At 43.9% G+C, this 14,916-nt stretch overlaps 2 protein-coding genes across 2 annotated transcripts; one reads left to right on the forward strand and one right to left on the reverse strand.

Annotated features, from left to right (window-relative positions):
- Window positions 1–8,460: 8,460 nt before the first annotated feature.
- Window positions 8,461–10,975, forward strand: aqp7 (aquaporin 7; the record flags this gene model as incomplete). Its single annotated transcript, XM_084543808.1, has 6 exons — window positions 8,461–8,820; window positions 9,658–9,784; window positions 9,884–10,021; window positions 10,118–10,236; window positions 10,384–10,601; window positions 10,786–10,975. The coding sequence occupies exons 1-6, from the start codon at window positions 8,683–8,685 to the stop codon at window positions 10,973–10,975; spliced, it is 930 nt and encodes a 309-aa protein (XP_084399934.1). The 5' UTR covers window positions 8,461–8,682.
- An 867-nt stretch (window positions 10,976–11,842) lies between these two features.
- On the reverse strand, window positions 11,843–14,875 carry tpgs2 (tubulin polyglutamylase complex subunit 2). Its single transcript, XM_084543984.1, has 8 exons — window positions 14,725–14,875; window positions 14,541–14,620; window positions 14,359–14,446; window positions 14,102–14,242; window positions 13,819–13,932; window positions 13,544–13,707; window positions 12,982–13,196; window positions 11,843–12,342 (listed from the first exon to the last, which is right to left on the reverse strand). The coding sequence occupies exons 1-8, from the start codon at window positions 14,798–14,800 to the stop codon at window positions 12,318–12,320; spliced, it is 903 nt and encodes a 300-aa protein (XP_084400110.1). The 5' UTR covers window positions 14,801–14,875; the 3' UTR covers window positions 11,843–12,317.
- Window positions 14,876–14,916: the final 41 nt, after the last annotated feature.

Here is a 14,916-nt window from a genome sequence, read left to right on the forward strand (position 1 = left end):
ATCTTTCTTCTGAGCTGCTCTACCTCCCTCCCAGGTTGCATGCAGCACGTCCTGAGACAGCTCCTCAGTACATGTTGCCACATAGTTGTCAATATCGAGTGGGATGCGTGAGAGAGTATCGGCGTCGATATTGTTTTTTCCAGGTCTGTATTTGATATTGAAGCGGAAGTCTGACAATTCTCCAACCCAGCGATGTCCAACTGCATTGAGTTTTGCAGTGCTCATGACATAGGTAAGTGGATTATTATCCGTATAGATGGTAAAATGTGGAGCGTAGAAGAGATAGTCTCTGAACTTCTCACACACTGCCCACTTCAGAGCCAGGAACTCGAGTTTTCCACTGTGGAGTCTGTAGTTCCGTTCCGCTGGTGTCAGAGTTCGTGATCCATATCCGATCACTCGCATTTTCCCACCCTGTTGCTGATAGAGGATGGCGCCAAGCCCTTTCTCTGATGCATCGGTGTGTAGGACGAATGGTTCCTCGAAGTTGGGGTATGCGAGGACTGGGGGCTTCGTCAGCACACTGACCAGCCTTTCCAAGGTGCCTTGGTGATCAGCCTTCCACTCAATGGGTGTTTTGGACGGGAGTTGGGGACCCTTGGACTTACAGTGACGTGGAGGGAGTTGGGGCATGGAGGGCTTAACTTGGAGCAACTCGTACAGTGGTTTCGCTATTTTAGCAAAGTCCTGTACATAGGAACGGTAATAGCTCAGGAAGCCGAGAACCTGTCGTAGGTCACCAACTGTTTGGGGTGGTTTGGTTTTTAAAGCCAGCACCGCGTCGAGGTCTTTGGGGTCAATACGAACTCCCTGGGCTGATACCAAGCGCCCAACATAGCGAACCTCCTTCTGGAACATCTCACACTTCTCCGCCCGTAGCTTCACCCCATGGTGCTGCAGTGCTTGGAGAACCTTGCGGATCACCTCCACGTGGTCACTGAAGGATCTGGAGTAGCAGAGTAGGTCATCCAGGTACGGAATGCAGCACTCGTCTCTCAGGGACCCCAACATCTCCTCCATGCTCCTCTGAAAAGCTGCAGGTGCATTAGAAAGTCCAAATGGGATTCTTTTCCACTCGTAAAGCCCCCAGGGAGTGATGAAAGCAGTGAGATGGCGTGACCCTTCTGCTACAAACCCCTGGTGGTAAGCTTTACCCTGGTCAAGTATGCTGAACATCGAATACCCACCCAGCGTGTCTGTCAAATCCTGTATTCGCGGAAGTGGATGCCTGTCAGGTACAGTTTTTTGATTTAGGAGGCGGTAATCTATACAGAGGCGCAGAGTGCCGTCCTTCTTCCGCACACACACCACTGGGGCAGAATAAGCGGACTTAGATTTCGCTATCCATCCCTTTACAATAAGATCTTGAATGTATTCCTTTACCTCTTTAAACAGCGGTTTGGGGATGGATGTGTACGCCCTCTGCACAGGGACATCATCTTTGAGGTTGATCACCATCTGCAGATTTGGGATACAGCCAATGTCATCTCCATCCCTTGCAAAGGCGTTTGACTCCTCATGCAGCATCTTTCTAGCAGCCTCCTGCTGTTCTTTCTCCAGGTGGTCGAGGTTTACAGGTGGGTGCCACAGAGGTGAATCTGAGCTGCTCACATGAGCGGCGGTGACCTCGCTGACAATCGCTGCAGGCTGTGTTTTGTCCAGGACATCTGCCTCCACAACATTTTCAACATGCTGCAGGATCCCTAGAGCTGTTTTACGTGGTATTGTGATGTCATGGTTGGTGTTGTTACCAATTGGAATGGTGACATAGGGCTTGATTGGGTTCTGAATTTGTAACAAACCTGGCCCCACATCCCATTGCCCCGACGGCGGCTTGTCTTCATCTGCTTCGAACAACACTAATCGGGTAGAGGCATCCATGTTTGACGGGACCCGACACTTCACCCATGACACTTGACCAGCGGGGAGTATGATGTCGTTGGCCCCTGTTCTCACGCGTCCCTGCTGCATGACTAGCTTTGACGTCTGAATAAAGTTGACAAGAGCTTCAGCTGTTTCACTGGGGACAGATATGGCATTGCCAAGAAGGTTAACAAGTACTGGCATCAGCTTCTCTGGTTGGCCACAAATTAACACCTCCAAAACATTAAAGCCAATCAAGGGTCTTTCCATGGGGTAGCTGCTAATGAGGAATGGGACACTAATGGACAGATTGGGGTCCAAATTCCCTGGCAAGTTCACTGTAATGGCTACCCACCCATCATATGGGATGAGACCGCCATTTGCTGCCATGACCCTCAGTTCCTCCTCCCCTAAGATCTCAGAAACTGGGTGGATGCTGAGGTCTGGTAAGTATTCATCTTTCCAGGCACGGCTGACTATACTGACTTGTGACCCCGAGTCAAGCAATGAAGTGACTGCTAAGCCATTTAGATAGCTCTGTACTAGGGCCTTTTTCCCAATCAGGCTAGCAACAGCTCTAGCTTTAGCTACACGTGGTAGTTGAGGAGGGGCCTGAGCTACTTGGGTGCGGTGACTTTGTTGGCTTGTCATTACTGGGGCCGAGGGTGAGGAGGGGCGTGTTTTGTCATTTTTACCCTCGCTTACCGCTTGGGACTTACTTCCAGACTCGGCCACTAGATGTCCCCCTCCAGCGGCCGGTTGAAGTTTCCCTGTCTCTTTGACCGTTGTAGACAGCCTGCTGCACGGTGTCCTTCATCCCCACATATGAAGCAATGTTTACAGTCTTGTCTGTCTTGTTCCACACAGCTTGGGCAACCATAGAGTTTTCCACGTTTAGATTGTGTCCTATTTTGACTGTACTGGCGCCCATTGTGGGTTAGCTGTTGTTGGTTTGGTTTTTGCATGGTCATAACCAGCCTGGTGAGTTCCTCTACTTTGGTCGTGAGGTCCCTCAGTGGATCTGGTTTTGTCTGGTTTGATTTGGACTCTACACTCTCTGACTTTGGGCTAGGCCTCTTTACCCCATCAGACTCAAGCTGTGCGCTGTGCGCATTTGTTACAGTTTGCCGGCGGGAAGAGCCAAGTCTTTTCATCCTCTCATTCTCTTCACTGGTGATTTTCATCACATGGCGAAGGATCATCTCATCGGTGACCCCACTGCTTGACAACAAAGGTTTGAGTTCTCTGCGTATGTCAGTGTGTTTGTGTCCAAAGCCTTGGTATACTGTATGCAGAAAAACATCTTGTACTGTAGCTGCCGAGTATTTAATGTCAGTGTCAGCCAGTTTTGATGTGAATAGGATGCGTTGTTTTAAACCTATCACCCGGTAGAGAAATTGCTGTGGTGTCTCGTTCTCGTCCTGTTTCGTGCACATCAACTCTTGGAATAACTCTGTGCTGTTTTTTTCTCTTAGGTGAGTTTGGAGAAACCCCTCGAGTTCAGTCACTGTTATGTCATCTTTGTTTATCAACATCTCTTTAAAGATGCCTGGTCTTATGATTTTGAGCACTCCACGAACAATCTCTGAGTCGGAAAATCCCTCCCTGATTCCATCATCAATTTGCTTGCAGACATTGTTGTAACTGATGTCAGAGGATTGATCACCCACCTGACCGCCTTGCACTTTGAACTCTCTTCTAGGTAGGTAGCTGAGTTCCCTCAAGGACACCATTCCCTCGCGAGCTGACTGGGGGGCAGGCTCACCCAGTGGACTGCTGCTCGGCTGACTGGGCAGGATAGGGGGTGGGGGCATATGTGTCTGTGGCGGTGTAGCATATGCTGGTATACACTGTATGAATTTCTTGCTCAGCTCTTCATAGCTAGCGAGCACTTTAAGCAACTCAGCATTTGCTGTGTCAGGTGCATTTAACATTGTACCTTTAACGAAGCCTAAATCTGGTGCAGCAATATCACTAGGTGATGCAGTACTGACCGAAATGGGTGTGCGGTGACTCTGAATGTCTGCGGTGGCTTTAGGAGGTGTCTGGTTAATGACAGAACCATCAGACAAACTAACAAGGTCAACAGGCTTTTCCCCACTCTGCACAGTATATAACTCAGAATCACCTTTCACATTTAGCAGTGACATATCATCATCACGACGTTTCACTACATCATCAATAGCGTCTTTTAACATCAGCAACTGGACCATGCCCTCGTCTTCTGTTTCAAGTAACTGCTTACTATACATGAACGAGTTGATGCGGTCGTAATATACTTCCTGATCTCCCTCCATAAGCTCTGACTGGTCCGCATCCAACGCTGGATCCACCACTCTGGCAACCCGAAAGAGCTCTTCAGCTGACAGGGTGAGTAGGCCCTTCCTGATGTCCCACACCAGGCTCTTCCTCCCACCACTCGACATGATGGCTCCTCGTTTCCCTCTCGGCTGGCAACACAGCTCGATGATGGCACAGTCAGCTCTGAATCACAGACCTCCACTCATCCACGGTCGCAGTCCCCACGGCTGGATAGGGCTGTTGGTCGGCGGCTGGATGATACGGCCCTCCCTCCTAGTTGCTGATCAGCGGTGTCATCGACATCACTCGGCTTCCAATCCAATAGATGGCACCGAAGAATCCCGGACGAGCCCCCAAGAATCTGTAGCGGGTCCCAGCTTGGTCCCCGCTGACAGATATATAGATAATCCTGGATTTATCAGATAGAAATCAGAGAAGCAGGACAACTGTTGCTCATTCTCCATTCATCTGGATTATCTTTATTCTCACATTCATTTTAACCTTTACACTGCAATCATGAATTATTTCTGTTATTTTGTCTGCATTAAAGCACTGGTATTAACCATTTTTAGATAACATTCAAAGTTAGTTTTACATATTTTCAAGAAATAAACTTATCAATATTTGTATTAAACCAAAGATAAACATTTACCCTTTTAATCATGTCATCCATCTATCATCAATCATGTATGTACTTAACCCTTACACACATCATCTTTATCCTCTCATTGGAAGAGTATTTTCTTCATATGACTGTACCTAAAGTACATTAAATACATTAAGTGCTCACTTAATATAACAGAATAAATCTCCCTTACAGTTAAACTATTTCACATTTACACTATATGAACACAAACTGAAATAATAAACATGGCTAGCCCACAGCTTGCCGCTCTAACCCGTGAACTCAAAACCGATTTTCACACATAAAGCAATAACCCACAAATGCCCAGGAGCCGAAAGAAACAAATGAAAGTAACCATTTGGTTACGGCGTCGGACGCCATTTTCTCTCCTACAATCCTCACGTACCGTGACAGTTTACTTTATTTACACACTTAACGAGCTTTCCGCTTATGGACCACACATCACCGGGAATTCATGTTAGCTTACAATCCTCTGAAGTCACAGAAAAGGTAAGTAACTAACCTGGATTTATCAGATAGAAATCAGAGAAGCAGGACAACTGTTGCTCATTCTCCATTCATCTGGATTATGAGCCCTACTTCGCGCTACATTGCGAAGAGTCCCAGTGACGCTGCCGGTGAGTGCTGCCACCCAGTGTCCATTCCACGCAACAGCATGTAATTGTGTGTTTCTCTGTGTGACTTCTTATCCTGAATTAGACAGACTATAGTAAAATAATACAATTGCAATAAACTAAAAAAGTGACTCTCAGAGTAAATAAAACAATAATCATATATCCACAAAAACATTTATTTTGTGAGTATCACACAAACACGGCGAGAACATGCAAAGTCCAAACAGAGAAGCAACTGCCCCATGTAAGCATCCAGGTGTGTTTGACGTTTCCCACCCAGATGTGCACAACACCCTTCTCCCTTCAATGTTCTTCATCTCAAGCAAGATGTTCTCAACATACGGTGGTATAAACAGCTCAAATGTTGTCTTGATGTCTTGAACATGTGACACAGCGTATCTGGTATAGGCCCAATGGTCATTCTGATGATGTTCTCAGTTGATGCTCTGCTTTGCGGATCATAAGGGATTGATGACCATGAAATGTTTTGATTTGAAGACCTCTCTTAGAGCATCTAAGTCATCCCTACTCTTCATCAGATTTGTGTTCTTCTTCATGATCATACTCAACATCATCCTCATTGTCAGACACATCTTCCTCAATGTCCGTTTGGTTTCCATCTTCACTATCAGTTTGTGGAGTGGGGGATGAAATGCCGCTTTTTTTATTTGAAAACCTCTCTTTGAGCATCTTTGTCCCCAAAGATGCTCAAGTCACATGCGAGAAAAGTTGTGTTGCCAAGGGATTAGGCGCCCCAAGGGTAGACTGGTGCAGTGGAATGGGAAGGTGATGGCATGAGATGGGATGGGGGGAGTGTAAATTGAGCCAAATTTAATCTGCACAGCAACCTACAACTTTTTTATGATGGATGCGTACAACTACCAATATTCTTGGCGGGTCATACTTCACCTATAACACACCATAGATGTCACTTTCTTTTTTGAGGTTTTCAGAATTTACAAAAATGGTGAAAAATTCTGTTGTTGTGTTAAAATAGCTATTCCTGGGGATATCTTGAAACCTTGTTCCAATAAAAAGAAGGAAATTGTACTTTTTACATAGTTTATGGTAAACAGGTCAAATTTGACCCTAACACAATATAAGGGTTAAAATGATTCAAATGAGTTGGATAAAGCATAGAACACAGACAAGACATCTTCCAGAAAATGGCTCAACAGTAAAATTGTCAAGAACAAGACATCCCTCTAAAGTTGATGAGATTACAATGGGAGAACTGGGCAGAGAGGCTTTCAGGGGGTGTACCACAACATCAAAGTGGCTACATCTAGCAAGGACTGATTTATCCCTTCATGCAACAATCACCTCTCTGTTCTTCATCACTCTGGGTTATGAGGCAGGGTGACAAAAAGCAGGCCTCTTCTTACCAAAAAAAACAAACAAAAAAAAAACAAACATCCAACCCCGGCTTAAATTTACTAAAACATACAGTATATCCAGAACCAGGTGGAAAAATGTGTTATGATCTGATGAGACCAAGACAGAACATCACTGTAAACACAATTGTTTTAAGAACCTGCTGGCCATCCCCCGGACCAGGTTGCGGACTTTTGGGGACAGAGCTTTCTCTGTCAATGCTCCCACACTCTGGAACACTCTACCACTCCATGTTCGCTCTGCCCCGTCCCTGCCCATGTTCAAAAAGCACCTCAAAACATTTCTTTTCACAAAGTCCTTTAATGTGATTAGTTTTCAGGTATTGGACTTATAGGCTAGTGACAATGCCCCCAAAAATTTGAGATACCCCTCCCGGAGGTAGAACAAAACCTAACAATGTTTTTCCTCATCTCTAAGGTCTCCCATATATGAAATGGGTTCTTAGGTTAAAATATTTTACTGCAAACATTGTTAAATTGATACATATTGTTATACACCCCAAAACTAAAAAAGAACAAAAATATAGCCTGGCCGTATGGGAGTTAAGACATATAAACTTATGTAGATTAATAACACAAGCTCTGACAGCTTTGAAACTTGACGTAATTGTGATCAGGAAGTTGCTTTACCTATTAGAAAAAACTGGATGTGAATATCTTGATGTGTGTAACATATAGAGCCCTATGAACACTTGCCTAAAATAAGCGGACATACAAAAAAAGAATATCTATGCAGAATGTTCACATTTACTTTGTTGTTGCTTTGTGAGGGATTGTCACAGAAACACATATGATGGCTTGTTGGAAAGATGGGGTTGTGCTTAATCCAGTGATACCAAATATGTAAATATAGCATGCAAAGTCAGCGTGCTACATCACTAAATGTATGAGGTGTCCCAAATGAAAAAATACTAATACTAATATTATTCCTAATGTCCAAGTGCAGCTGGGTTGTGGGTTCGATCCAAGGCTCTTCCTGTCCACATGCCGAAGTGTCCCTGGGCAAGACCCCCTGCATGTCAAGACCTCATCCTGTCAGTCTATAAGAAAAACAGATGACAGATAAATGTTCTTGTTTTGTTTCTAGGTATTCATCAGCTTTTACTGCCACCTAGAGACTTTTTATTGCAATGTAAATCCCTTTGTATTTTTTCAGTGTTTAGATGGGATAAGCATTTGTGGACTTTCTAAATTTCTGTCATGAAGTCCAGATAATGTGTGACTTTGGAGCCCTCCTTTTAATCAATTCTGTCTCTTGTTTTTCCCCCCTCCACTGTCCTATGAGCTCAGTATTCAAAATGAAATTGTTTCAACAGGGTAGCAGTGCAGAGGGGATGGTAAAAATGCTGCAGGACATGTACAAACAATATGGAGCAGAAGCCAAAATAGACTGAAAAACAGAAAAGAATTAACTATTAAACAATCTCTGTGAGAAAACAGACGCTCATTTAACATGTAATGGTGTCATTTTACAGAAACGTATTTGTCTTTTTGAGCTCATCATTACTTTAGCCTTAGTACAGAAGCAACTGGGGTATGAGTAGCAGAGCAGGTTGACTTTTTCTAAAGCCTTTTCTTCATTGGTCAAGTGCTCTCACATTGCAAAGCTATTGGACAATGTGTCTGACTGTGAGTGTCTTTGAGCATGTCCAGCAGGGGGGGAGGGGACAAATTGTGGACACACACAAAATGAGAAAGTGAGTAGCTGGAGGAGAGGAAGGAATAGTCACTACCACACTTGTTTTGGACTACTGTGTGACATGGGAGACACTTCATAAAGGGAGCCGGAGCAGATCTTTAATTTTGGCTCACTGAAAAAAGAAACCTGTCAAAAGGAAGAGCGCAAAAGAGAGAAGAAGAAGAAATGAAGGACTTGGCGCAGTCAGTAGAACTAGGGGTCTCTCAGCGGAGGGGAGTTAATGTAACGGCACCCAGAGTTTGGCTAAAGAATGAACTTGTTCGCGTGGGACTCGCTGAATCTCTTTGCACTTATGTCATGATGGTAAGAGAAGCTTCATTACAAAAGATATCTGGATGCTTTCACACTGCTTGATGTCATAATTTGTACTTCCAAGTTGCCCAAAATGCCTCTTACTTCCATCATTTGTTTCACAACTTTACTTTTATTTATTTGGTTTTGGACATTGCTTTATTCTTATCTGTAACAACCATATACCATTAATTATTAATGTCATGCTCTTTACCCCGATGACCTGCCGCCACCCACAAATGCACGCACCCACAAGCGTGTCACACAGTCACATGGCAGAGTGCCGATTGGTGGGTGCTAGTGGGTGAACCAGGAAATCCAGTGTTATTAGATGAATGGTCAGTCAGTGGGCCACATGGGGAAGGTTGCAGAAGTCACATGTTATTTGTCAGCTGTTACAATAAACCCTATACTTAGAGCACGACATGTAGATAAACATGTGAGCACACACACAGGGGAATTTTTCTATTTTATAGTCTTGAACTTTGTTTGCAATTGGGAAACCAGCTTTAACGCAAATGGGTTTCGAAGGAGGAAGCACACTTTTCCTGTTTGCTCATGAAAAGGTTCCGCTATTCAGTGTCAGCTTTTTTCTTTCCATCTGTTTTCACAGCTAACAGTTCAGTGAAAGCAAGAAAATGCTTGACTTTGGCTTCTTTTATTCCTGTTAATGCAGGGTCACAGTTATTTCAAACAAAACACTTCCCGGAAAATAAAATGTCTTGGCACAGCTCAGTCCGTAAACAGATTTATTATTGTTCATATCTAGTGTTGATAGGCTTTCCCTGAATTGGCTGTAATCATCATTAATGGGTGTGCTTGTCAGTTGTGGGTCCTCTTTGTGTTCAGGTTTTCGGCCTGGGGTCTGTGGCTCAGGTAGTGACTGGACAGGGAGCATTCGGGGAGTACCTCAGCATCAACCTGGGCTTTGGACTGAGTGTTGCTATGGGGGTTCATGTCGGAGGGAAGGTCTCGGGTATGAAAGCAGACCCTAACAAATTCTTTAAAAAAAGGCTTGCCATTTATGGCCTATCAGCCATGTTACTTATGTTTTTTTTATTTATTATTCTATCAGGAGCTCACATGAACGGAGCAGTGTCATTCACAATGTGCGTGTTTGGACGCCTTGCGTGGAAGATGCTACCCCTGTATGTTTTTGCGCAGCTGTTGGGCTCATTTCTTGCAGCAGCGACAATTTATGCCGTCTACTATGGTGAGGACACGCTACTGTACATCAAACACAACTGGCAGTGAATGCTTGCATTTCCACATCTGTGATAATCTGCCTTGTCAATGCTTTCATTTACAGAGGCCATTTATGACTATTGTGGAGGAAACCTAACAGTAACTGGTGCAAAGGCCACAGCTGGCATCTTTGCCACCTATCCTGCACCGTACCTTTCCTTGATGGGTGGATTTGTTGACCAGGTAGCCATGAAATTGGATTAAAGGATTACAACTAAAAATCACTAGCATCTCACAGATTCTGCACTAACCCTTTTAGTCTTTGTTGTACTGTTTCACACCCAGCTATCTTGTTTCTATATTGATGTTTGTGCTGCGTATGTGCGCCAGGTGTTTGGCACAGGGATGCTACTGCTGGGCCTGATGGCTCTGTCTGACCAGAAAAACAAACCGGCCGCAGCGGGCAGCGAGCCTGTCGCAGTGGGCCTCCTGGTGCTGCTCATTGGCATTTCTCTGGGCAGCAACAGCGGCTACGCTATCAACCCGACCAGAGACATCGCACCCAGGGTCTTCACCGCCATAGCAGGCTGGGGTTCTGATGTTTTCAGGTATACAGGAAGGATGTATTGTTTTTTTGTGAAGAGTTCACTTCTGCCACATGTCACTTTAACTAAGGGTTAGTCAGGGGCATCGCATCTCTGTTAATAATTAACTGCACTGGAAATCTTTGTTTGCTCTTCGATAGTCCAGTTTATTTAATCAATTTGTGGTTGTCTGCCCTTATCTGCGTAGGTGTGGAAATGGGTGGTGGTGGGTGCCTCTAGTCGCCCCTCCTATTGGAGGAGTGCTAGGAGCAGGGCTATACAAGGCCTTTGTGGAGCTTCACCACCCACCCCGCTCTGAACAAGGTGGGGAGCTGGTGGAGGAGGAGTTGTTCCCGCTGGAGAAAGAGCAAAACATCTCTTCCAATGTATGTGTGTGACAACCCCTGACTCTGCAAACAACTCAGCGCACGTAGAGCTGTGTGGACATTTGTTGAAACATTCCATGGTGACGAAAAGGACCAGGACTTATTGATCGGATAAGGACAGCTGCACTTTTACAAAAAGGGAGACTGACTCAAATATGGGCTTTTACATCTAAAATGATCAGGCTATCACATTAATTTCACACTAATTTCATTCAGAGTAAGTGTTATTGGAGGAATAGGCATACTGATGGATCTGTAGCGCTGCAAGGTTTAAACAAAACTTGAGCCGTTTCATGAATGAAAGGTGAACAAAAACACACTTGCCGGCTTAGATGTTGTGTTTTATAACACTGAGGCAATAGCAGATTCATTTAACAATCAAGAGGGGCCCACTTAAGGCAGTGGTTCCTGAAGCTTTTCTGCAAGTCCCCCCAATTGTAAAAAAGCAAATATATTGCCCCCCACCCACCCTAGTTTGACACAGATATTTGTCAAAATAGATATATTTGTTGCTGTCGGTCGCTTCATCCATCTGTAGAGCAAAGCGGCATCTTTCTCGTAACTTGTCATTAAGCTGTTCCTCTATGTCCTCTGACAGAATCTGAATCTGAGATCACACATGAGCCTCGTGATGGTATAGTTTGATAGAGGAATTGCTTGCTGTTGCTTCATCACCCATTGCTGAGACCATATCAATAGCAGAGGGAAGTATTCATTCCTCTGCTACAGTATGTGGTTTTTACACTGAGCAACCCTATAGGAAACTTTATATGGGGCAAGCTGAGCATTTGAAGACAGACGCAGCTTTTATAAAGCAGTTTTGTTGTGCACAACAGTTTATATATTTTTTTTCCCCCTGAAGAAATCTATTGGCTTGTCCTTATTATCTGGATGCGCTGTCTCCAAGTGGCGTCTTAACTTGTTCAGCTTGACTGTCAAAAGCTAATATTTGTAGACACACAACACACTATGCCCAGTCATATTTTCTTGTCTTTGCTTCGGAAGTTGTGTATTAAGTTGATGGAAGACTCACCCTCTGCTGTACATTTAGCTGAGAACCCTCTTACAAACCTCTACACGGTATGATAGCAGTGCTCAAGCAAGCCTCATTCAACTGCCTTTCTGCCCCCCACCCGCAATAGCTCCTTGCTCCCACTTTGGGAACCACTGACTTAAGGTTAATGTAAAAACTAAGAGAAAAAAAAAAAGTAAGAGAGCAGCAGCACAACCAAAGATAATACACACATTTGTCTTTCCACCAATCAGCTGCACAGCAACCTAATGGCAAAACATTAATATGTGTCTCCTCCAACTCCAGAAAGCTTGGACCAAAAACTGAATTCTTCAGATTTCATCAGGTAGGACACCACTTGTGCCACCTAGAGCAACAGATAGATAAAGACAAATAAAGATGCTTTGCTCGGTCTTTATTCATACGATTCTTTGTTGTATAATGCATTCAAAGAAATTACAAGCACATGGAAAATAACTGCAGTCATAAACTGATAATGTTCTTTTTTGAAATGTCAGTATTATTTGTGTTACCACAGCAGTACAATTACATTATAGGACTTGGCTGTTTTAAATTCTGTTTACCAGGAGGTGTCACTAGTGAACAGTGTATCAAATGACTGTGAGTACTAAATCTGTTGCTGGTCATTCAATGAATATTTAGCAGCAAAAGGTAAATAAAATGACTGTATTATCAGTATTGGCAAACTAATCAAGTGATATTTTAAACTATCTAAACTATCTAACTATCTTTAAACTATCTAAGCCTGAGGTGGAGATGGTGCAATTATGGTCTCAAAATGTGATCAGTGTTGGAAACATAGCGTACATTTCACATTACCTGTATCAAATAGGTACCATCTCAGCTATAGACATGCAACATAGTCTTGCACAACTTTCAGTGATATTGCTAACGTACCAGTTGCTTATAGGTGTTTTCTGAGCCATGGTCATATGGAGACAGTAAAGCTCACAGAAATGTCTTTCTTGAATGGGAACCTTCTCACCGCTTTGCTCCACTGTGTCTTCCTGTGTTGCCTTGGCCCTTGGCGGCGACCCCTGAGCTGCACTGTGCCAACTGCTTCTTCTTTGGGGCTGGCGGCTTAGCTTTGCCTTTGAAGGCCTTGGTAGGATCCAGCTTGTTGATATATGAATCTCCAGCAGGATCTGCTAGGCTGGGCTCACAGCTGAAGGTCAGGGGCTGGTAGAGAGATGCCCACTGCTGCAGAAAGACCAAGGACAGAGATAGTTTAAAATCATATATACATACATATATAAAATTTCCTCCTTTACCAAATTCAAACTATTGAAATATCCTTTATAGGTGTAAAGAAAAGGAGTGGTGATGAATGGAGCACAAAAGTATGCAATGTCCCAGATGTTGACATCTTTGTGAGTGTCTCATACCTCAGTGTTAAAATGTTGTTAAAATGTTAAATCTGCCACAATTGCTGTATAATATAAAGGGAACATGCAGAATAAAATGTATTTATATACCTATAACAATTTGAGTGTTTAATACTCTTACTAACTATTACCACTTTGAAAGACTCATTAACCATCTGCTACCTTAGACTGGGGGCTTGGGCCGTATGGGGTGAAAGCATACTGCCACTCTGGCAGACCCAGGTGGGTTATCATCAGTCTGTAGTAAGAGGTAAAGGTTGCCGTGAGAAAATGCCAGCCCAGTGAACGGTCTAGGAACCAGATTTCACTCTGCTGGGCTACCACGCCTGGAAAAAACAAAGATCTAAATGATGAAATTTTGACATTCATTCCTATTTTTTAGGTTAACATTAGTGCATTAGGAATTAATGAGAAGGTAAAATATGCAAACAGATCACCTGGCGTGCAGTTTTTGTAGACTAGACACACTTTGCCATTGCCACTGCAGGAGTCCAGCTCGAAGATTCGGCTCCGGGAGTCAAAATGAGGTGCAGCGGGCGCCTGGTCCAAACCTGACAGATAGCATTAATGAATCTTGAATAAACATTTACTGGCCAATCAACAGCTCATTCATTAGCATGCTTTCTGCACAAGAGAGCACACACAAACAGACATAATTGAACTTGACATGCTGTAATTGTTGAGTTAGGGCCTAGCGAGGATCTGACAGGTGAATTTTACCACTTTCTCTGCTGCTTTCCTCCCAGTCCAAGTCGACCAGTGATGGCGCATTGGGGAGAGAGAAGAGTGACACCGGTTGGAGCAGCGGGCACAGCCTGGCCACGCTGTTAACAGTCATGCATCCTAAAGGAACACACTCATCTGAAAGACACACACACAATTAAACAACATCACATTATTTTAATATGTTTTGAATAAATGTAGACTATTCTTGGAAGATTGATATTATTACAGGCAGATTATAGGAAGACACCTACTGTCTAGTTTAACGCTCCATGTTAGTGTGAATCCATCAGTTGTCAGATAGAAGTCTCGCAGGTCCTCTGGTAAAATACATGTGTTTTTCTGGGAAAGGATAAAGCAGATTTAGGGTGCACTGAAAGAACACGATTTGACATATTCTATTTGGAAGATTTAGTTTTTTTTTTTTTTTCTTCACCTGTTCCCATGACAGCAGGCTCCTCTTCTCTGCAGGCTCCCTCTCTGCAAAGCGCACATCGACCACACCAGGCATGTTCTCTGGCCCAACATAGACAAATTCATGACATTTATTAAAATGCATTCATTTGCTAGCCAACCTTGATGTTAGTTGCTAGTTTCACTGCGAATGCCATGATACACACCAAGTATACGAGTAATGCCAAGTGTCAGTCTCTCAGCGACACCTTTGAACGCTAAGCTCTCCTTTGTTTCTTCCATTTGGATAATTGCGCTTACAAATTTGTAAGAAACCCTGAATACACCATCTGCATCGCATCGTTCTCCTTGCTCCCGATAGCTCAGTTGGCAACATACGCACAGGAAGCGACGAGAGC

This window comes from Chelon labrosus (assembly GCF_963514085.1).
Source record: "Chelon labrosus genome assembly, chromosome: 4".
Classification (NCBI taxonomy): Eukaryota; Metazoa; Chordata; class Actinopteri; order Mugiliformes; family Mugilidae; genus Chelon; species Chelon labrosus.